The sequence below is a fragment of the Diceros bicornis genome, chromosome 7, assembly GCF_020826845.1.
Source record: "Diceros bicornis minor isolate mBicDic1 chromosome 7, mDicBic1.mat.cur, whole genome shotgun sequence".
NCBI lineage: Eukaryota > Metazoa > Chordata > Mammalia > Perissodactyla > Rhinocerotidae > Diceros > Diceros bicornis.
Genome location: NC_080746.1, coordinates 31,200,628 through 31,222,685, shown reverse-complemented (window position 1 = coordinate 31,222,685; position 22,058 = coordinate 31,200,628). Strand labels below are relative to the sequence as shown.

At 37.1% G+C, this 22,058-nt stretch overlaps 2 protein-coding genes across 3 annotated transcripts in view; one reads left to right on the top strand and one right to left on the bottom strand.

Annotated features, from left to right (window-relative positions):
* PDGFD (platelet derived growth factor D) overlaps positions 1-22,058 on the bottom strand; it is a 216,451-nt gene that overhangs the window by 107,191 nt on the left and 87,202 nt on the right. The gene's annotated exons all lie outside the window — the stretch shown is intronic.
* DDI1 (DNA damage inducible 1 homolog 1) lies at positions 3,208-4,398 on the top strand. The gene has a single exon (XM_058545322.1). The coding sequence runs from the start codon at positions 3,208-3,210 to the stop codon at positions 4,396-4,398; it is 1,191 nt and encodes a 396-aa protein (XP_058401305.1).

Sequence of the window (22,058 nt, the reverse complement as noted above, 5' to 3'; positions counted from 1 at the left end):
AATAATGGCGTAACAACATTTTATATTTAAGAGTATTTATATATGCTCCCAATGAGCCCCAAGTTTATTACATAATCAGAAGAGGTTTTTAATTAAAATATTGAGGTAAGAGAATTACACATATGGTATTTGAATCACCAATAGTCTTAGGTAAAATGAAAGACTCAAACAATATATGAACATTTGTACTAAACAGTCCCAGGAGGCTGTGTTTATCTTTTCAGATTCCAGGCTGTTTCGCAACAGAGGTTTAAGGCGTGGGTGGATGGCTAGACCAGAGAATCCGAAGGACCCCTGCCAATCCTCACATCCTGTGATCTATAGCACCATGACAGTTAATTGGCCAAACTTGGAGGCTTTTTGCTTTCTATGTTCTCAGTAAAGTATAAAATAGTTAAAAGCACATAAATGCAAAATGCCACCAAAAGTAAAGATTTATAGCAAGATAATAAAACATACCACATAAAGCTTAATTATGTTCAGTATCAAGGCAACGGTAATACACAAAAAAAGAGGTTAGTTTCTTTTGATGTGAGCCTTGAATTCTTGCTTTGCCAAAAAAAAAAAAAAAGCTTATTCTACAAAAATAATTTCATCCACTGTTTAAAAAAAACAAAAACCCTAGTATATCTCCCTAATTTATTAAGATTGTAAGAACGAACTGTCCAGAGCTACTTGGGGGAGTGGGGGAAGGAAGATAAATGTAAGCCTCCCTGGCTTCTCATCTATTCTTTAGCAGAGTAGTTTGCATGTGACATGTCTCACATTATAGTTTTTCCCAAACTCAGGAAAAACCATTATTGATCTCTGATGAACTCACCAGGATGCTAAGAACCACAAAAGAAATTTATTAACTTAATATTTTGGGGTCAAAGTGCCATCCATCTCTATAAATAGTAAAAAACAGCTCTAAATAATTCATAATTCTTTACAGTAAAACTACAATGCTACATTTTTTCCCCTAAAATTTTATAAGGTCCTCCATATCATGACATGCTGCCTTTCCAGTTAAAGACTCTCAACTAGGCTATCCTCTTCTCAGCCTTTGTTTCTTCACCCACTCACCCCCACACGGCTGACTTCTTGTCATCTTTTTAAGCCCAACTCTTTTAGGAAGCCCTCCCTGCCCTCCAGCCCTCTCCATCTTCTTTTGTTCTTCAGACATTTCTCCCAAATTGTGTTGGCTTCTGTGGAATTTTTTAACCCCCAATTCGTGTGTGTGTGTGTGTGTGCACGCAGGTGTGTGTGTGTCCTTTTAGACTGTGAGCTCCTTTAAGAACACAGCCTGTACTTAACATTATTCCTGTGTGTATCCCCAGAACATAGTACATGTCTCACACACACTGGGCATTCAGTCAATATTTTCAATATAAATGAACACGGTATGGAAACATTATGATAATTACAGCAATGAGTGAGATATGGTCTTCCATCTGAGACAAACACATGAGAACCAGGAGCCAAAAAAAAAAAAAAATTCTTTAGGCTAATGCAACACCCTTCTCTAAGTAATGGTGCAGGTCTTCTGACAAAACTTGAAATAAAGAGAGGGGATGAGGCAGAGGAGGTTGACTATCTTGGTTCATATGAAAATATGCCTGGGAAGACCAAGCCAGGGAACCGTGAGCTCTTTACAGTGCGTAACACTTGGTGAAATATAAACAACTGGCACTCAAGGATTTCTACCCAGTCACCATCTGCCCTGAAGGACCTCTTTACACTTACTTGGCAAGTCTCCACTCTGAAGTGTGTGTGTGTGTGTGTGTGTTTGTGTCTGTGTGTGTGTGTGTGTGTGTGTGTGAGGGGCTGTGCCCTAGGGCTAGAGAGCGAGGCATATCTGGTCTCCAGGGTGGCATTCATCATACATTTTACTACAGAACTAATGTCAAATTGGTCTCCTCAAAGGTTCATCTCACACATCCATGTAAGGTAATGGCTTATTTTTAACCAATCTCTCATTTTAGAGACTCGCTGTGTTATCCACACATTCTGCTTCTTTTATACTCCCCACATCCAATGGGTAAACACATCCTTTCCATTCTACTCAAGAAACATTTTTCTTCTCTACTGGTTTGGCTTTAGTCTTCCTTATATTTTCAAATTCTAGCAACAGCTCCCTCTTTGAGCCATTGAGAAAGTCTCTACCTGTCTCTCCTGCCACTATATGTCCTCCATATGTCTCAAGAAGCATCTTCCTTAAATCAATTAAATGAAAAAAATAAACATTACAAGTACCTGCTTTAAATCTTTGCCATTTCCTTTCCTTTCTCTTTTTCTTCTCTCCTTTTTTTTTTTTTGAGAAGGGATTTTTGCTTATTGATAATATTTAAATTCCTTGGATTCATATTACTCTTTCTATAAACTGGCTCCAATCAATTTTTCCAGCTTCATATCTTGCCAATCAAATTCATGTACAAATTTCTCCTGTTCCATTGAATGTCTCACTTTTCTCTGGAAATAATAGCCTGTGTCATGAATTCTTGCTTTTGTACATGCAGTTCTTTTTGTCTGGGGTGACTCATCATTTTTCACAGAAAATGCTCATTTGTCAACATCCACTGTGTCTCCTCTTTAGAGAAACGTCCTCTGTTCTGTTGTTTCGCTTAACGTGTCTTTGTAAAAGCACTTACCTCCAGTATTGTGATTTACCCATTTACCATCGGTCCCTCCCTAGAATGTGAGCTCCTCAAGGGTAGGCACCCAGTCTGCCCCATCTTTCATACCAAGCACATAGCATGATAATTGCCATCTAGGAAACAACACTCACTGTTTGGAGAGTAAGTAAAAGTATGTAGGATACCATTCTCAAATGAACAAAATGAATGTTAATATGTTGTTTAGGAAGAGTTGAAATCATCCTTTTCATATGACAGGTTAAATAGGTTTTGAAGGGCTAGCCTTGGAACCTAAAGGACTCGAGTAACTTCGTTTCTATGGGACTGGGCGTTCTAAGTTCCAAACAGCACACATACAAATTAACTTTGGAACACAACATGTTACCTCAAGGTTCCACAGGGCCAGGCAGCAGGCACTGAGGCTGGCAAGCGGCCCCCAGACTGGTGAGCGGCTGTGCTTCCTGGAGAGGTGAATGAACCACAACAAGGCACCAAGTGTTGAGGAGCAACTGAGCCATCAATAAAGACCAGCTCCAGTCAGCCAGTGAAGAATCCATGCCCTCTGCCCATCTGGCCCTCCTAAGCCCATGCCATGCTGGTCACTGTGTACTGCGTGCGGAGGGACCTCTCCGAGGTAACCTTCTCCCTCCAGGTCAGCCCTGACTTGGAGCTCCACAGCTTCCGCGTCCTCTGTGAGCTCGAGTCTGGTGTCCCCGCTGAAGAGATCCAGATCATCTACATGGAGCGACTCCTCGCTGACGACCACTGTTCCCTGGGCTCCTATGGCCTCAAAGATGGCGATGTCGTTGTTTTGCTTCAGAAGGAGTATGTGGGACCTCGGCCTTGTGGACGGACATCAAGCCTGCCTCGGATTGATTTCACCGGGATAGCTGAGCCTGGGACGTCCAGCTCCCGGCAGCAGCACCAGCGTGCACAGTCGGCCCAGAAGTCCCCTGGCCTGGACTCCGGAGAGAAGATGTCTGCTCAAGGTCTGGACAGCCCCACCCTGATCCGAAGCATGCTGCTCTCCAATCCCCACGATCTGTCCCTGCTGAAGGAACGCAACCCCCCCTTAGCGGAAGCCCTGCTCAGCGGAAACCTGGAGACGTTTTCTCAGGTCCTGATGGAGCAGCAAAGGGAAAGGGCCCTGAGAGAGCAAGAGAGGCTTCGCCTCTGTTCTGCTGACCCATTTGATTTGGAAGCTCAGGCCAAAATAGAAGAGGAAATCCGGCAGCAGAACATTGAGGAAAACATGAATATAGCGATGGAAGAGGCTCCAGAGAGTTTCGGGCAAGTGGCCATGCTCTATATTAACTGCAAAGTGAATGGACATCCTTTGAAGGCTTTTGTTGACTCGGGGGCCCAGATGACCATTATGAGCCAAGCTTGCGCCGAGAGATGTAATATAATACGCCTGGTGGATCGACGGTGGGCTGGGATTGCTAAAGGAGTAGGCACGCAGAGGATTATTGGCCGAGTTCATCTAGCTCAGATTCAAATCGAAGGTGATTTCTTACAATGCTCTTTCTCTATCCTCGAGGATCAGCCCATGGACATGCTTCTAGGGCTAGACATGCTCAGGAGACATCAATGTTCCATTGACTTGAAGAAAAACGTGTTGGTGATCGGCACCACTGGCACACAGACTCACTTTCTTCCTGAGGGAGAGTTACCCCTATGTGCTAAGCTGCTAAGTGGTGCTAGGCAAGAAGAGTCTTCAAATAAAGAAGCAGCAGATACTATTAAACATTCAGTCATGGATTCAGGAAGAAAAAAGCATTGAGACAGGTTATAAACATACCACCACTTTGAGGGAGTCTCAGGTCCCAGGAAATTATAAGACATGAGCTCACTGGCAATGTAATCATTAAAAACATCAGTAACAAGTAACCTGGCCTTGGGTCTAAGTTCTCAGATCTGTCACTATGTCAATCGAGATTGCTTGATCTTGGCCCCTCTTCCATTCCCCTTACCCAAAGATCATTGAACCTCATCTTGGGAAGGCTCTGGAGGCTCCAACTGATTTCCAGATAATCCATGAAAGGAAAAGCAGCCTCTTCCTTTAGAAACACTGTCCTATCAGATTATAGGGTGGCTTGCCCAAACCAGTTGCTATTTTGCAGAATTCCCCAGAAAAAGCCGTTGCTGCAGACCCTACAAGACATCTACACAAAACAGTTTCAAGTCAGCACTAACATTTATATTCAGAGAAATGTGTCTATTTTCACAGATTTTGTTTTCTTTGGGAAAAGTACTAAAAATGGTGGGTCAATTATACTCTTGAATTGATTAATGCAGTACTTATAAATGTCTGTTTTCGACATCTTAAGGGCCAATTTCCTCATATTTTAGATCTTTCCTTCCCCTGCACTCCTCTGGAGTCATGCTCACTGCAATCTGCCCCTAAAAACTATTTTTGCCGTATTTGAGAAAATGGATTTTTCTCCTAGTATGTCCTAAAATAATTTCCTCTTTCTCTTGCATTCAAAGAAATCCTGGTTGTAAAACGAAGGCAGTCAAGTAGATTTTTTTCTTTAAATTATGGTGCTTCTTGAAAGCCTCGTGGTTGTATTGTGGTGGGAGTGGGAAGAAGGGGCAGGCAGTGGTCCAGGTCCCCCAATACTCATTTCAACTAGATCATCTCCTTTTTTTGAAAAAAAAGAAAAAAATCTGCTTTATATATTAAGCTGCTACATAAATATTGTTTGAACAGAGGGTTTCACTGTTAAAATAACATTGGAAACTTCTCCAAGAGAAGATCTCTAAGGCCTCATTCATGCCTTAGAGACCCACTCCAACAAAGCTACTCTCCATTACTACTGATAGTGTGAAATAGAAGATCCTAGACTTAATTACAACCTATGTAAAACACCTGAGACAAAAGGTCCAGCTGCCTGAGGAAATCAGAGTCAGAGAACATGTTTCAGGGCAATAATCTGTCAAGACTGGTATTAGAAAGAACAGTAGATTCAAAGTCAAGAAATGTATGTTCTGATTCTAGCTCTAAATTACTTAGGCAAATCAGTTCATATATTATACAACTTAGATTTCTCATCTATAAATTGTTTCAGAGGGGAGAGCTATTTTCAGCTACTAAGACTACATTGTGATCTAGGATATCCCACAGAAAAAAGAAAAAATCCTCCCCTATAATCACCATATCCCTTTCTTGGTCTGCTTCTTGGAGAGACTAATCATCTTCTTTCTAAAGAGAGTCACCTCTTCCCCTCCAGCCATCATCAGTTCACCTCCCAATTCTCTTCTTCCTTACAGGTGTTCCTATGCTTGCATTCCTCAACCTTGTCTACACTTGCACCAAGGCTTACACCCAGTAGAGCTGCTATAAATGACCAATGGACAGACCTCTTTTCCACTTTTCTTTCTAATTAAGTACTCAGGACAAATGTAGTTAACAAAATGAAAGAAGAAATTCAGACTAAAGCCAGGGAAAAGCAATTAAATGCCTGGGATTAGAGAACTGACTGATAAATGCATGGATTCCTTCACAGATAAAAATATGCAAACTCCTCAGCATCTTCTACTGGACTCAATTTTAAGGCCCATTTATGCAAAACACATCTTATTTGCATATGTCACATAAAAGTTTAGTATGTGGCTTAACAAGATATCTAACCCATAAAAGCCACTCTAAAAATCACTGAATCTTTAAACTAAAAGACAATTTGCACAATATCAAATCTGACCATACACACTCTCCCGTCTCAGAAGAACATCTGTTCTAAGGTAGCTATAATGTTTTAAGACCAGTCTCAGGTATAACTCTTTTTTCTTATTTTGAGCTGAACTCTATTATTCCATAACTTCCAATAAATGTCTTCACTCTTCCTTCCGCCAAGAACACGTTTAATTTCTCTGGCATGAGTCAATCCTTTTAATATATGAAATCGATGTCATCTTAAATATTCTCTTTTATAGGCTTTAACCAAATTCTTTAACTGTTCCTCATAGGATAAGTTTGGAATCACCTAAAAATTTCTGTCATATTCCTTTGGACATATTCCAGCTTATAAAAATATTACTTGAGTGAAAAGCTTGGGAAATTAAAAACAATTTTATTGAATTGAAGAACAATGATTTCAAAGAAAAATCAATAAACAGTAAATTAATTAAGCAATGCCCTTACTGATTAATATTTTAAGGTCATTGTATCTCATATCAGAAAGTACTTTAAAAATTAGTTTCATGGATTTAAAGTCTTAACTCAATCCTGTGTATACCTGAATAGATCCTAATCAATTAAATTTTAAATGGATTAGGTTTAGTAAAAGGCAATATCTTTTGTATGTCCGCTATGTAAATCAGATGCTATACAAGGTACATATATTACTGCTATTAATCCTCAGAATAGACCCTCAAAGTAGCTATCATTAACTCCATTTTATAGATGGGAAATTCAGAGCTCAGAATTACTAGGAAACATTCAAATATTCAAAGCTTAGTGTTTTTAAAATTTTTTCTTGACAACAATCTACATTTTAGATTGTGAACCATTTTCATATCACACACACAAACACATGCACATACACAAGTCTGTCTGTCTCTGAAACAAAAAGCATTGAAAACAAAAACATTGAAATAATATGAAATGTTTTATCCTTCCTGGTCTAGTACTTTGAAAAATTATATTTTATTATTTAAAAAATATAATAGGCAGGTCCCACTAATTGTATCCCACCAAGGTATCCTGATCCACAATTAGAAAAACACTGACTGACCTACCAGATTGCTGAATTCAAGTCTTTCTGATTTCAAGTTCTTTCCACTATGTAACCTCTTTACCTGACACATTTTAATCCTAGGTACCAGTTCAAAATTGTTATAAAATTTCATTAACTTGAATGCTTGCTCTTATCGGTGATTAAGCTGTGTACTGATGATGGAGAGTTTGGTCACAAGTTTTCATAAAAGGGGGGAGGCTTTAGTGTTCAGGATCCCCTCCTTTGTTTAAAGGAATGTTTTCCTAATGCCAATAAATGGCCCAACTACTTGTAAGAGCAAAAAAAAAATAACTATAGCAACTACCAAAACAGTACCATTAAAAATGACAACAGAGTAGCAGTAAGCAGAACACACTCAACAATTATTTATTGAACACCCATGAAATAAGCACTGAGCCAAGTTTTTATATACAAGGAAATGAATTAAGTTACAGTTCCAGATCTCAAGGTGAGTACAATCCAGTAGGGGTAGGACAAAGACTTGTAACCACCTAAGAACAAAACAGGTGGACACGGAATTATTAATAAGTTGGTACAAATGAAGGAATGAATTTTAATTTAAGATTATTTTTAAAATAAGAAATAAGTAAGCCAGTAAAATGCACTTTCAATATGTCTAAAATGACCAACACTGATGCTGGAAAACAAACAAACTTACTCTTCTCTTAAAGCTCAGGTTGCTAACATACAACTTACAATATCTACTGCTGGGAATTATCTACTATCGGGATTTACTACCTGGAAAATGATGAACAAATCTTCATTTTCTTTTTTCTCATTAGAAATCATGATAAAGTAGAGCCCATGATGAAATAGACCTAACCTATTTAAAATAACAAGCCATTTTAAAAATCCATTAAACCTTGGTTTCACCTAATGCCCATTTAAACACTCAACATGCCTAAAAGAAAATTACTGTTGTTGATAAGCATTTCAAGACTAGAGTAATGCATACTGCTGCAGTTAAACCAGAAGTCTGATGTTGTTTGAGATTAGTAGAGCATATAATCTTAACTTCTTTCTTAAAGTATTGGGTCATAAAATTTCTCGTTTCTTGTGGAAAATTCACTCCCCAAAAAGAAAAAGACAAATGGATGTCTACCTGCATGAATTCATCTTCATGCAGGTACTAAATGTTGCCTTTTAAAGAGAACACTGCACTTCTTTCAGAGGGTCATTTGCTGACATCCAACATTCCATAAAGAAACAGTTGAGTAAATGATTAGAGAGTGCTCTGGGATTCACACCAGGAAACTGCTGGTGAAGATATTAATCAATGCTAACATTCATAGTTATTCTCTGAGGTGAACAAGAGCCTGGAAAACCAAAGAAGAGGAACGAAGGTAAAGAGAAGTAGAGGAGGAAGGGGAAAAAAAACCTAGAAGTCTGAGTTGCTTTTAACTAATTCTCTCTTAGTTTAAGTGATATTTTATAAAGTGGGTGCAGACAGGGCTGAAATTAAGGATTAGCTACCATTCCACAATACTTTATTCATCATTGGCAAATTATCTAAAATGAAAATATTTTCACATTAGAGCCTGAGTCAAACTTGCTTTTGAATCCCAGCTTATTTGCACATCTGGGTCTATCAGAATCTCAGAATTTCTAAGGGTCTGTTGTCAGAAAAATGGGGTTCACGGTCCTGCTGTACCTTCTGTACTTTTCTCATAGGATCCATTTAATAGGCTGTCGAGATGGCCACCTGTGGAGTGGCTTTGTCTCTTATTACTGCCCTGAATGTTTTCTGGTGATTGATTTCTTCTTCTTCTTCTTTTTTTTTGAGAAAGACTTTTATGAATCCAGCTTTTCTATATTTCTAATCAGTAAGGCTTATTTTAAGAACATCATTAGAAAAATCACAAGATTTAATTTCCTCCTATGTTAAAGTCCATAGCAGGCAACATGGGCTGTGCTCCAGACGATAGTGAAGAGTATATCCTCCTACTGTTAATTGATATATTGATGCTGTGTCCAAATAAAATATATGCTGATTATCAACATAAGCATATTCCAGGTAAAATAATCACTTAAATCCATCAAATTCTTACCCTAAAACATCAATCACCATTCTACAATCTTCTCTACCAGCACTTTACTACAAGGATCCCTTGAGATGAAGAGGAAAATTAATTTAAATTACATTAATTCACATATTCTCCCTTCCAAACTCATGTCATGTCTAGGGAGTCAATTAGTCTATCAGTCAAAAAGTATCAGTAATTTGCACGCATGATGTCACTAAAAATTCAATATACTTTTTCAAGAGTCTTGTCATTGTCCTATGTCACGCAGAGAGCAAAGGAAATGTAAGTTACAGTCTTAGCCTTTAAAAAACTTAAAAGTCCAGTTAGAGGAACTAGAAAAAAATACAAAGTAAAAGATTCAGAAATAGTGCGTAATTCAGTACTGAATCATGAAACACAGAATATAGCTCAGGGGGATGGACGCCTGCTCCTCATTTTGAGACACTAAATACAACACGGCAGGATCTATTGGACAAAATTTTATTGAGCACCTACTGTATGTCAGGCACTGTTTTAGGTGCTAGATTTCCTCAATGCAGCAAAAGTTTCCTGGTGCTCAAGTGGCACTTTGAGCTGCAGCCAGGCATAGAGGAGAACCTGTCAGCTCCTCAAAGATGAGTCATTCAGGGTCTCTTTTTGATGACTCGGCTAACCAAACCAGAGTTAGCGTATGGCCAATTCTCAGGCTAATCTTCAAGGTGAAGTTTGTGGTCTGTCTCTGCCTCGACCCACTGTGGCACTGTGCTCAACTTGCTTCCTAGTATGGGCTTAAACTGGGAACATGGTTCGGTAATTGTAAACAAATAGCTCTCTCACAAAGCTAATGGAAAAGGTTTGGAGCTTACACAATGGATGAACAACCAGCAACACAAGCAGAAGAAATTAACTACTAGAGGTGAGTCAATTTGATGGAACATTTGTCACATACTTCAACTCCAGAGAATAAAAGAACAGAGGTTTTCACAGACAAGGAAAAACCACCCAGATGGCGATTACATAAATGTTTGGGTATTTAGAAAACCTAGATGGGTCCCAAAATTACTAACAAAAATCTAATAAGTGCTGGGATTTTCTGGAGTGATCATAATCTTCTTTATAATTACACCTTTAGCCTTTAGTATTTTATGGGAGGTAAACAGTACTTGCTAAATTAATATAGATTATATGAATGAATACATGGACAGAGTCCCACATAATTAATAAGTTGATGTAGAGAAAGTGTGGCTTTTAATTTAATTTTTATATAAAAATATGTAAGGTATAACTAAATAATATATAGATAGTAAGATTATCTTTGTATAATTAGAATAAATATGTTCTAGGTTAACAATATGACTGATATTTACATGTACAGATTTAAATGTAAGTGATCCAAGAAATAAACCCTTAAAGTGCTTTTAATCTGGTCAAGTTGCCAATTGTTCCACTTTAAGGGCAATTTAACTAGTGTTTGCAGTGGCTAAGTCATCTTAGTTTTCCTGGGACTGTCCTGGTTTGAAAACTGATAGTCCAGAGTCCTGGCAAGTGCCTCAGTCCCAGGCAAACCAGAAGAGTTGGTCACCCTACAAGCGCTGGAAGTGGATTTTTAATCTAAAGCACAAGGGCAGGCTGTGGGCACCTCCAAACAAGCTTCAAATTTAACAGGCCTGAATGATCAATGATCCATGTTATCAATATATATGTCCAAATGTTGAAAGTAGAATGTCCTAATCTATTTTGTATAGGAGAAATAACCTTATTTAAACTCATTCATCAAATATTTCTGGACTAGAAAGTTAGTCATTTAAAAATTTAAAAGAAAATCATATTTTAAAAGAAATACTAAAAGAATTTAATGAAAGAAACCCTATACATTTTTTCAAGACAAGCCACAATATAATTGAAGTTGATGAAACTGCTTTAATTTTCCTTAGAAATGATATATATTTATGCAACTAAAAAAATGAAATGGGGAGAAACTGACATCAGAAAACAGGGACATGGGATTATCAAAATAAATATTTAAGGGGCCGGCCCAGTGGTGTAGTGGTTAAGTTTGTGTACTCTGCTTCGGCGGCCTGGGGTTCGCAGGTTTGGGTCCTGGGCGTGCACCTACACAGTGCTTATCAAGCCATGCTGTGGCAGGCGTCCCACATATAAAGTAGAGGGAGATGGGCACAGATGTTAGCCCAGGGCCAATCTTCCTCAGCAAAAAGAGGAGGATTGGCAACAGATGTTAGCTTAGGGCTAATCTTCCTCACAAAAATAAACTAACAAACAAACAAATAAAAAAATATTTAAATTATCTATGAATTTGGATTATCCTGAAAAAGCACTGATAAACCAAAATTATACCATTTTTTACACTTACAATAAGGACAGTGATAGACTGAATTTAAGCCTCAAAGTAAATCCCAGGTTTTGAGTTTTTAAAGAAATATTTTAACAAAGGAGCAGAAACTTCAGACAGAAGTACAAATAAATAATGACATTACCTTCATGTTTATGTTAAGTTGTCATGGAGCTATCGGAAGGTCAAGATGCAATGAACAGAATGTAAGGTAGGACTGTACAATGGGGAGCAGTAAAAGACAAGCAGGTTTTGATAAAGAGATGTGCTTATAGACTGCAGATGATGGCTAGAAGATTTGCTGAGCATCTGGCTGAGGGGTCAAAAAAACATGGAGGGCCCTTGAGTTTTCAGTAGAAAGCCATAGAGTTGGGGGATGGAAGGAAGGAGAGGGAGACATGACCAGATTGTGGTGTTGCCACGGAAGCAGAGGTCTAAGAAAGTTCTAAGGAAAAATAGGTCAGCCACTAACATCCAGTGTGCCAAATAATTTGAAGAAAAGCAAAATAGCAAAGTGAGACCTTTACCTTTGTCACTGGAAGGACAATAAAACCTGTGACAAGGGTGGCTTTCATAGAATTGAGGGACGATGGCACAGAGAAGTTGATGACATCAATGGAACATCAGAAGCATATACACAAGGCAACTTTCATTATCAGTTGAGCCAGTTCTTCAATTCACTGTTTAATAACTTCATTTCTAGCCTATCTCATCAAAAATTTAGAATTAAATGATATTAGGAAAAATTTTATATAAATGTACTAGAGTGAGTGCTATAAACGTCATTCTATCAGAAATAATTGCAGGAAGTTAAAGCAACAGATGGGCAGTTAGAGTAAAACAGAAACAAAGACATTCTCTGTTCAAACACTGCCAACTGCCCTCACTTGGTCTCCAAAGCATAATTGACAGAAAACAATCTCATTGATATTCCATAAGCTATAGGAGTTTATATTCCCATATGGCAAGGTCTCCACTGTCAAAGCCTCGTTACATAATGACTCTTAAGTGTCTGGTCTGAAAGTGTCTTCATTAATACAAGAAATTAAAACAGTGCTTGCTCTTTTTCTCTAAGTGTTCAATAACTAAGAAATCTGTTCAAGTCTTATGAAAAATGCAAAAACTTTTCCATGCTATCCAAGGATTTTCAGTGATTCAGGCTAAATCATTAAAAAAAAAAAGCCATTTAGCAAAAGTTCCAAAGAACAGTGAGAATATACTTTTAAATGCTTTATTTTTTGAAAAACATTCTAAATATATTTCAGCTTGTAGCTAAGTGCTACATGTGCTATAAAGGCACATGTAGAAGTTTCAAATTTCCATCTGCACTCTAACTTGCTAGTACAGCTTTGTGAAGGTCTAAAAAACTTGGCAGCCAACTATATGGATGAGTTTAAGTCCTTCAGGAAGTTCAGACAATAGGTTAGTGATTCAGCATCCTTTAGTTGAGATGCCATGGAGAATAGGTGAAGGTAATTGGCCAGATTAAGTGCATTATGTTCATTTACAGTTGGCCAAAATGATTCTAGTATACAGCTTAGGTAAATCTGCTATACCTTTGATAGTGATTAAGAAACACTGACTTATTTCAGTCTACCAAGATACAAATGAATAATCTTGTACACATTTTTGAGAAGACTACAGAGATTCCTGGACTCTCTATATAATATCTCATCAATGAAAACCTGTGAGTACTGTGGGAAGAGACATAAAGAAAATGATGTTTAGGTTTAGAAGACAAATGAAGAAAATGTTTCCTGAAGAATGGTGTAGTTGTTGAGTCAAATATTGCTGGGAAATTAGGAAGACGGCTGAGAATGCATGGCTGGATTTGGCAAGGTGGAGGTTGTTGGTAACTTTGACAAGAGCGACTTTGTAGGTGTGGTGGGGAAAGAAAGCTTAGTCTGAGGAGGTTGAGGAGTCAACTGGAGAGATGGAGGTGAGGAAAACAAGTACTAACAGCACTCTCAGGAAAGAGTTCTCCCAGGGAAGTGGAGAAACAGCATAGTAGATGAAGGGGCCATGACAGAATTTCTTTTACTATGAAGGCAGGGAGTTCAGTATGTTTATATATTGACAAGAATGATCCTGTGGGAAGGAGAAATGGAATAAACAAGAGAAAACAAGGTAACTCAAGAAAGCACCGTCCTTGCATATGAGGGAGGAACTGGACTTAGACAGGAGCAGGAAGAGTTCATTGCTTGTAAGGGGAGGGCAGGCACAGCATACGGGTGTACATGCAGGTAGGCTGGCAGATGTGATGGTGGGAAGATGAGCTAGTTCTCCTCTATCTTCTATTTTCACAGTGAAATAAGAAGCAAGGGCACCAGCTGAGAGTGAGATGAGGGTTGGGAGTGCTGAAGGATTGAGGAGTCAGGAGAAGATAGAAAATAGTCATTTTAGAGCGCAAGAGAGTAAATTGAGTAGGAAAGGCAACTGAGTTTCAGACCAATTCTGAGGGTCTACTTAAGATTCTAATTTAAATATTTTAAATAAAAGTAGCTATGCTGATAGAAGAAACACTGGACAAAGAGAATGGATATTTTGGTTCTAGCACCAGTTTTGCTACTTACTGGATACGTGTCTTTAGGTAAGGTACCAAACTTCTCTAGGCCTCAGTTTGCTCATCAAGCAAAATGAGAAGGTTGTGAATCTGCACCACCTGGAGACAACCAGATATGCATCGGGTACTTTGGGCTGTCCTGGCAACTACTGGCTTTTAGAACTCCAGGTCCCAGAGTACTCAATGTGCTTTAGCGTATGGAAGAACCCTGTAAGACAAATACTGTCCCTCCCAAATCTCCAGCAGTGCCCCACCCCCACCCCCTGTGTGAAACACGGCAGAGGATCACACCAAGAGTCCTTCTAGCTCAAAGACTCTAATTGTAACTTTAGGTGTTCACGTCAAGGGAAGCTTACACTGATGGATAAACCGCACATCCATTTAATTCACACTGTCAAATCCTCCCCCTCATCTCCCAAAGCATTTTTTAGACTGAAAATAGGCTGTTAGCCAGGCAAAATGAACAGAAGTTGAGTTTGCCCTTGTTATTTCCTCAGGGCTTAGAGGTACTAATGAGCAGTGAAACAGTCTACAGATTACAGCCAGGAAAAGGAAGAGCCAGCACAGGGTGATCCAGAAACGAAAAATCAGCCCTCTATTATCATGGAAACCATTGTCATTAACTATCATAATAATTAAACAGAAGTGCTGCCAGCAAGAGCGCCCAATAGTAGCAAAGAAAGTTGGGTACTCAGGTAAGGCCAGTATGGTATTAGATAGCATCTCACTACTATAAAACGAGAAAAATTAATTTTAATTGTATTGACCATAAGGCCCCCAACAGGAACTGAGAATTAGTTGACAAAGACAGGGCAATTATTAAAGGCAATATATCAAATTCTACTCAAATGATCAGTGGGGTGCTGCAGGCATTGCTATTACTGACCTTTCTAGTTGACACCTTCATTAATGATGTGTAAGAGGAAAACCAGCATGAGAATGGATTTTCAAAAATGATTCTACTGTGGGAGTTATTCCAAGTGCTAGCTTCCAACATCACAGTAATAACTTAAGTAGAAATGAATACAGAGGTTCCTGGGAAGATTTAAAATTCAAGGCAGGCAATTATATGGTGAAATAACACAGAGGAAAAAATTCTAGGTGAAAATCTTAAATAGTAGGATGGTAATTCCTGGAAAAAAAAATCAGTGATTACATAGTTCTCAAATAGTTTTATTACTCACATTTATTGACTAAAATGCCTGCCAGATATTATAAACACTACTGTTTCATCTAGAGACTATAATCAAATATAGTACAAATATACAAATAGCCAACGTGCTTTGTTTTTGACTATTCAAAAAATTAAAAAAAACATTTTTGGTACAATTTTTTTTAATTGAGATGAAATTCACATAACATAAAATTAACATTTTAAAATGAACAATTCAGTGGCAATTAATATAGTCACAATGTTGTGCAACCACGACGTCTATCTAGTTCCAAAACATTTTTGTCACTCCAAAAGGAAACCCTGTACACACTAAGCAGTTGCTCTGCCTTCCCACCTCATTCTACCCCTGAAAAACCACCAATCTGTGTTTTGTCTCTATGGATTTATGTATTGAGGACACTTTATTTAAATAGAATCATACAATATTGTGACCCTTTGTGTCTGGCTTCATTCACTTAGCATAATGTTTTCAAGGCTTATCCACCTTGAAGCATGTATCAGTACTTCATTCCTTTTTATGGCTGAAGCCAATGTGCATTTGAATTACAATGTTAATTTCAAAGCATGGCATGGACCTACCTCTCAGTTCTGAATGACAACAACAAGCAGAATCCAGCAGAAATCCAGCAAAATCTAGCCTATTCTGATTTACACAACTCTTAAGGAAAGAAGAGCAAAAAACAGCTTATTTTATTAATTTTACTACCAGGAATCATTTATGAAATTGAAGATGCTAGTATTAGAAAGCCCTTTCTTTACTTCTTAAGTGACATTTAGGTCTTCACTAATGAGACATAACAAATATTCATTAATTATTGATGAGCTGGAAGGTTTGGAATTCCCTAGCTAGGATGTAGAAGGTGCAGGGTAAATGTCTGTTGAGTTAATTACAGAGGGAATCAAAGAGAATACATGGTTTCTTGGTGTTTGTTTTTTATCTCCAACTGGGCTGCTGCAATATGGTTTACACGAACAGAGGGAGTTGTTTCTGTTTCTGGTGTCAAACACATTGATTCTCAAAGTTATCACAAACCCGGTTCTAAACTGGTAGCCTGATCCACACCAGGGCTGGTGGAACAGGTTGTTTTTGTATGAAATGTTCTCAGTTGGCTGTAGAAAAAGTCAGAGAAGATCTTCCTTCCTCCTTTTTCAGTCTACATCTCCATCCTGTGGGATCTTTATTCTAATGATATCTAGCACAGAATTTCTATATTTTTATTAACTGTCAAAGACACAATGACTTATAAAACAGAATATTGGTCTTAACTGTAATTTTCCATGCTATGATTTTGAGTCATACTTTTCCTATTATTTGGCTTATATGCTTATGGTTTAATTGAACAAATACTTTCTTCTTATGAAACCTGGAATGGTGAGCTCCTCTTAAGAAGCTCAGTCGTTTGAACTGAAGTGGTACAGCAATCTAATCTGATTTTTTAATGACACCTTTGAGGAAAAAAATAGGCCCTTTTTATATTGCAAGAGTTTTTAGAAAGAATAGTAAGAAGCTGAGAGACAATTTACAATGCATAAATTTTCCTCCAAGGAGACATTATTTTGTTCTTTCTTATATTTTACATAGGCAAAAACATTATGCAAAATAACTGAAATTTAACTCTTTGCTTGTGTCTGTCTTTTCATAAATGTGTATTTTAAAAACTGTGTTCATTTTATTTACTCAATTTAAGTGAGATGGCAATTCATTCCTGCAGAAATTAATGGTTGCCCAAAGAGCTTCTAGAATATAATTAGCTTATTATAAAAATGCTCGATACTATTGCTGAAAATGTGTTAAATAGCTACGATAGCTATAAATTGAAGATAAATTATTTATATCCTTTAATGTAACTGTAGTCATCTATAAAACCAAATTGCATCCACATAAAAATGAATTTTGGGGGGCCAAATCAGTTATTTAGAACATAGTTTGTAATAGAAGATACAGAACAAGAAGCACATATATTCAACAGAGCAGGATTTTATAAATACTTACATAGTCCAGAAAAATCAAACCACATGTAATGCTGAGACACATAACAACACATGTTCAGTGTAAAATTTCATGAATCTATAAAATTAGATGGAACAACGCTCCAAACTCTTTCAGCTTCCAAATTGCAGGGCAGTCTTGGTTATGATGGCACTTTGCCACGTAACAGAGATGAAAGAAATTTACAGTGCAGCAAGAGGCAGAACAGAGACACTTATAAAGGTAGAAGATTCATGAATTATAGAAGCAGCAAAAGAGGCCAGCAAAAGAGGAGGCATGATGCTTTTCACAAGATCAACTTGCTGGAAGCCCACAACATCCACCCTTCCAACACAACACCATGAGACAGACAGCTAGTCTCCAGAGAGCTTTATATCAAATCCTGCAGCAGCACACACTGGCACCCAAAGATTACATGTTTACTTCATAACTGGATTTTGACTATTGGGAAATGATTACCGGAAATGAGGAAGAAAGCTTCATGTTTCTGGGAAATAAAGTCCCGGTAAAATGACAGCTGCGTATTTGCACAGTACCCTTCATAGTTTGGTTGTTTAATGTTCTCATCCACACATACACAGTTGACCTTTACCAGCGATAGTATTTTAACTTCTTCATTCTACCCGATGTTGGTCAAAGAGTAATGAAATAATCTATTTTCCCCACTAAAGATGTGATAATTTAAAAGAAATAGGACAACCGTAACAAGAAAATAGGCGAAAGTCTTGAGCAGGCAACACAAACACATATATGAGAAATGGGTAAGAAATATGAACTAATGTTCAATCATATTAGAAATAAAATAAATACATGGGCAATGAGGTATCATCTGTAACATCAGATTGACAAAGTCTTTGGATAAGGCACTTAGAGTAGAAAGGGAGAAAACAAGATTAAGATGGTGAGGAATAAATAGGAAAGGAGAAAGTAATGACAGCAAATGTAGAGAATGTTTTCAATTGTTTAGTGTCAGAGGAAGAGAAATAGAGCACTAGCTGGAGGAAAATAGAAGGGCAAAGGGAGGGTGTTTGTTTATTTGTTTTTAGATGGGAGATACTTGAGTGAGTTGAAATGCAAAAAGAAGCCACCAGTAAAGGTTAGAGAAAGAAGTGGTCCCAGGGTAAGAATCCTGGAAAAGACGAGATGGCACAGAAGGCACAGGTGGAGAGATGTGTCTTAGGCAAGAGAAAGGCCAGGCCACAGATGGAGTAAGTACCTTAACGTTCCTAAGCCCAATTTCTTACCTTTAAATCAAGAAAACAATATCCATCACTCAGAAAACATTATACAAACAGCATCTGGCATATAAATATTTATTTTAATTAAAAAATGTTAGTATAAATACTACCTGTTACTACCAATAGCTTTTATGCAAATGTCATATATGTTCAAAAGCAAATTCTGTGGCAGGAAAAAGGATGTGTTACACCATTGTAACACAAGAAGCAATTCATTTCAAATAATTCATTATAAGGAATTAACATACATATAACATATTATTTAACATAAAAATAGCATATATTTACATATACATGTATAATATATATATAGTATATATATACATATATACTATATATATACACACAGTCTGGAAGCAGAGTCAGACTCAACAGCAAGTATTTATCAGAAAGAATGTAGATTTTAGAGTCACACAGATGTGGGTTTGAATTCTGGCCCTGTCAGTTTCTAGCTCGTTCTTATTCATTGCTGTGTGTTTGACATTCAGCATAGTGGCTGGCTTAATAAATATTTGTTGAAGGAATAAATGAATAAAGTTTCTTGGCTTTTTGAGCTTTGGCTCCCTTACCTGTAAATGCAACTAATAATACTTCTAACTCAAGTGTGTTATGAGGAATAGAAATAACATATTGAAGTAGTAATTCAGTGTCTGACACTTAGTTGCAGCTATGTGGTAAATATCAATCTTTAGTAGCAATAATAAAAAAAAACTATTTGAAGGATTAAGAGAAAGATTAAATAAATCAGAACTTTATTATTCATAAAATCTGAAATACATCATTAACACGATCAGTTTAAAATATTTTTTACTTAGAGAAACTTTTCCAGAATTTTTACTAAAGTGACATAATAGATATTGATGTTTTATTTTCCCAGTTTGAGTCCTTTGGAGGTGCCAACTACAATGATCCAATGTGCTATAGAAATTACTACTGAGGCACAAGCATAATAGAACCGTTGACATAGAAATGGTATTTCTCCACTTTGCTCTCTTCATTTGAATGTGCTTCCTTCAAAGGAGAGTTAAAAATCAAACTCAAAAATAAAAACACTGAGAGTAATTTTTATTTTTTATTTAAATTTTTCTTTTTTTGCCTTTTAAAATAACATAGCTAAGAAAAAACAAAAATCAACAAGCAGTGACAGAATATTCACCTCCACCTCCAAGTTAAAAGATTAGTCTATAATATGATATAAAATTGGTAAAACCCCTCTTACCCCAAAACTGATCACTAGTTTTACCTACATTAAGTCTATCAAACAACAAAGATTTTTAAAATGGAGAATGGAGAAGAGGGAGAGAGTAATCCATACACGTGTCAGATTATCTACAAATATAAATCCATCATACGGTCAAGTTGTATCTTTTCTATATTCTTTTCCTGTGTTGTACATGACAGAATACTGAATATGAAGCAATGCCTTTACTTGCACACATCTTTGTCTGGACACATGTAGTGGGTTGAATGGTGTCCAGGAAGAGAGATGTTCCAATCCTAACCCTGTGTAGCTCTGAATGACACCTTATCAGAAAACAGGGTCTTTGCAGATGTAGTCAAGGATCTTTCGATAAGATTATCCCGGATTTAGGGTGGGCCCTAAATCCAATGACTGGTGTCCATATAAGAGAAAGGAAAGGAAGATTTGGGACACAGAGACACAGACAGAAAGACCATGTGAGGACGGAGGGCAGACTTTGGAATAATGTAGACACAAGCTAAGGAACACCAAGGATTATTGGGAGCCACCAGAAGCTGGGAGAAGGGCATGGAATGGAAGTCTCCCTCAGAGCTTCTGAAAGGAAGCAACCCTGCAGACACTTTCATCCTGGACCTCTGGCCTTGAGAACTATGAGTGAATAAACTTCTGTTGTTTTAAGCCATCAAGTTTGTGGTAATTTGTTACAGCAGACCTAGGAAACTAATATAACAAGAAACAAGGAAAGGGAAGTGAAGGAAAGTGACCTTTGTTGAGCGCTGTCTATCCATCAGAAACCATGCTAACTGCTGTGCATTTAATCTCATCTAATCTTACAAAACCCAAGAGGAAAACTGCCCCCTTTTACAGAGGAAGAATTTAAGGATCAGAGAAGGGCCTTTCTCTAAAATTATCACAACTCTTAGATTCTAACAGAAGACTGGTTCAGATTAATTATGGATTAAAGTGAAAAATACTTTTCTTTGAGTGATGTTATAAGTATTACGTGCTTTAGTAAACATATTCTTCCTTGATAGCAGGACAGTTGCTTCTAATAAAACTTATCAAAAATTGCATTTTAAAACAATTTTTTCCATATTTCCATATTTATATTTTAACAGCAAAGTTTAAAACAATTATTTTGCACAAAAATCAACTGCATTTTTAATGGATTAACAATGAACATTTGGAAATTGAATTTAAAAATTTTCTATATCATCAAAAAAAATTTTCTTATGGATGAATCTAACAGAATGTGCAAGATTTGTACAGAGAAAACTACACAACATTAATAAGAAAAATTAAAGAACATTGGATTGCAAGACCCAATATTGTTAAGATGTCGATTCCTCATAATTTGATATCTAAAATCAAAATAATCTCAATCAAAACCCAATAGGAATTTTTTTTGGTAAAAATTGACAATCTGATTCTATGATTTATACATAAAACAAAGGGCCTAGCTAAAACGGTCTGGAAAAAGAAAAAGTTCAATGTCTCACAATACCTGATTTCGAGACTTATTACAAAGCTGCAGTAATCAAGATAATTTGGTATTAGCATATAGATAGTCACATACATCCATGGAACACAATAGAGAGTCCAGAAAGAGATCCATACATATATGGTCAGTTGATTTTCAACACATAAAGTAATCAAACACAGAAAGGCTGGTCTTGTTAACAAATGATACTGGAACAATAAGGCATCCATATGTCAAGAAAAAAAATTCTTAACTCAAAATGGATGATAAACTTCAATGTAAAGCCTATAAAACTTGTAGAAGAAAACACAGGAACACCCAAATGTCTATGGGCATTTGAATGGATAAACAAATTACAGAATCTCCATACAATGGAAAACCACTCAGTAACAAAAACGAATGGATCATGGATACATGCAACTACATGGATGAATCTGCAAAGCACATGCTAAGTGAAAGAATCTGACACACAGGCTACATACTACATGATTCCATTGATTTGATATTCATAAAAAGGCAAAACTCTAAAGACAGAAAACAGATCAGTGACTGCCAGGACTGCCAGGAGGGACTGACTACAGAGGAGCATCAGGGAACATTTTCAGTAACAAAAATGTTTCATATCTTGATTGTGGTGATGGCTACACAACTGTTTATATTTGTCAAAATTCGACCTGTACACCTAAAAATGGTGAATTAGTAAAT

Coding starts and splice junctions, on each gene's coding strand:
- DDI1 (XM_058545322.1), top strand. CDS start 3,208: ATGCTGGTCACTGTGTACTGCGTGCGGAGGGACCTCTCCGAGGTAACC.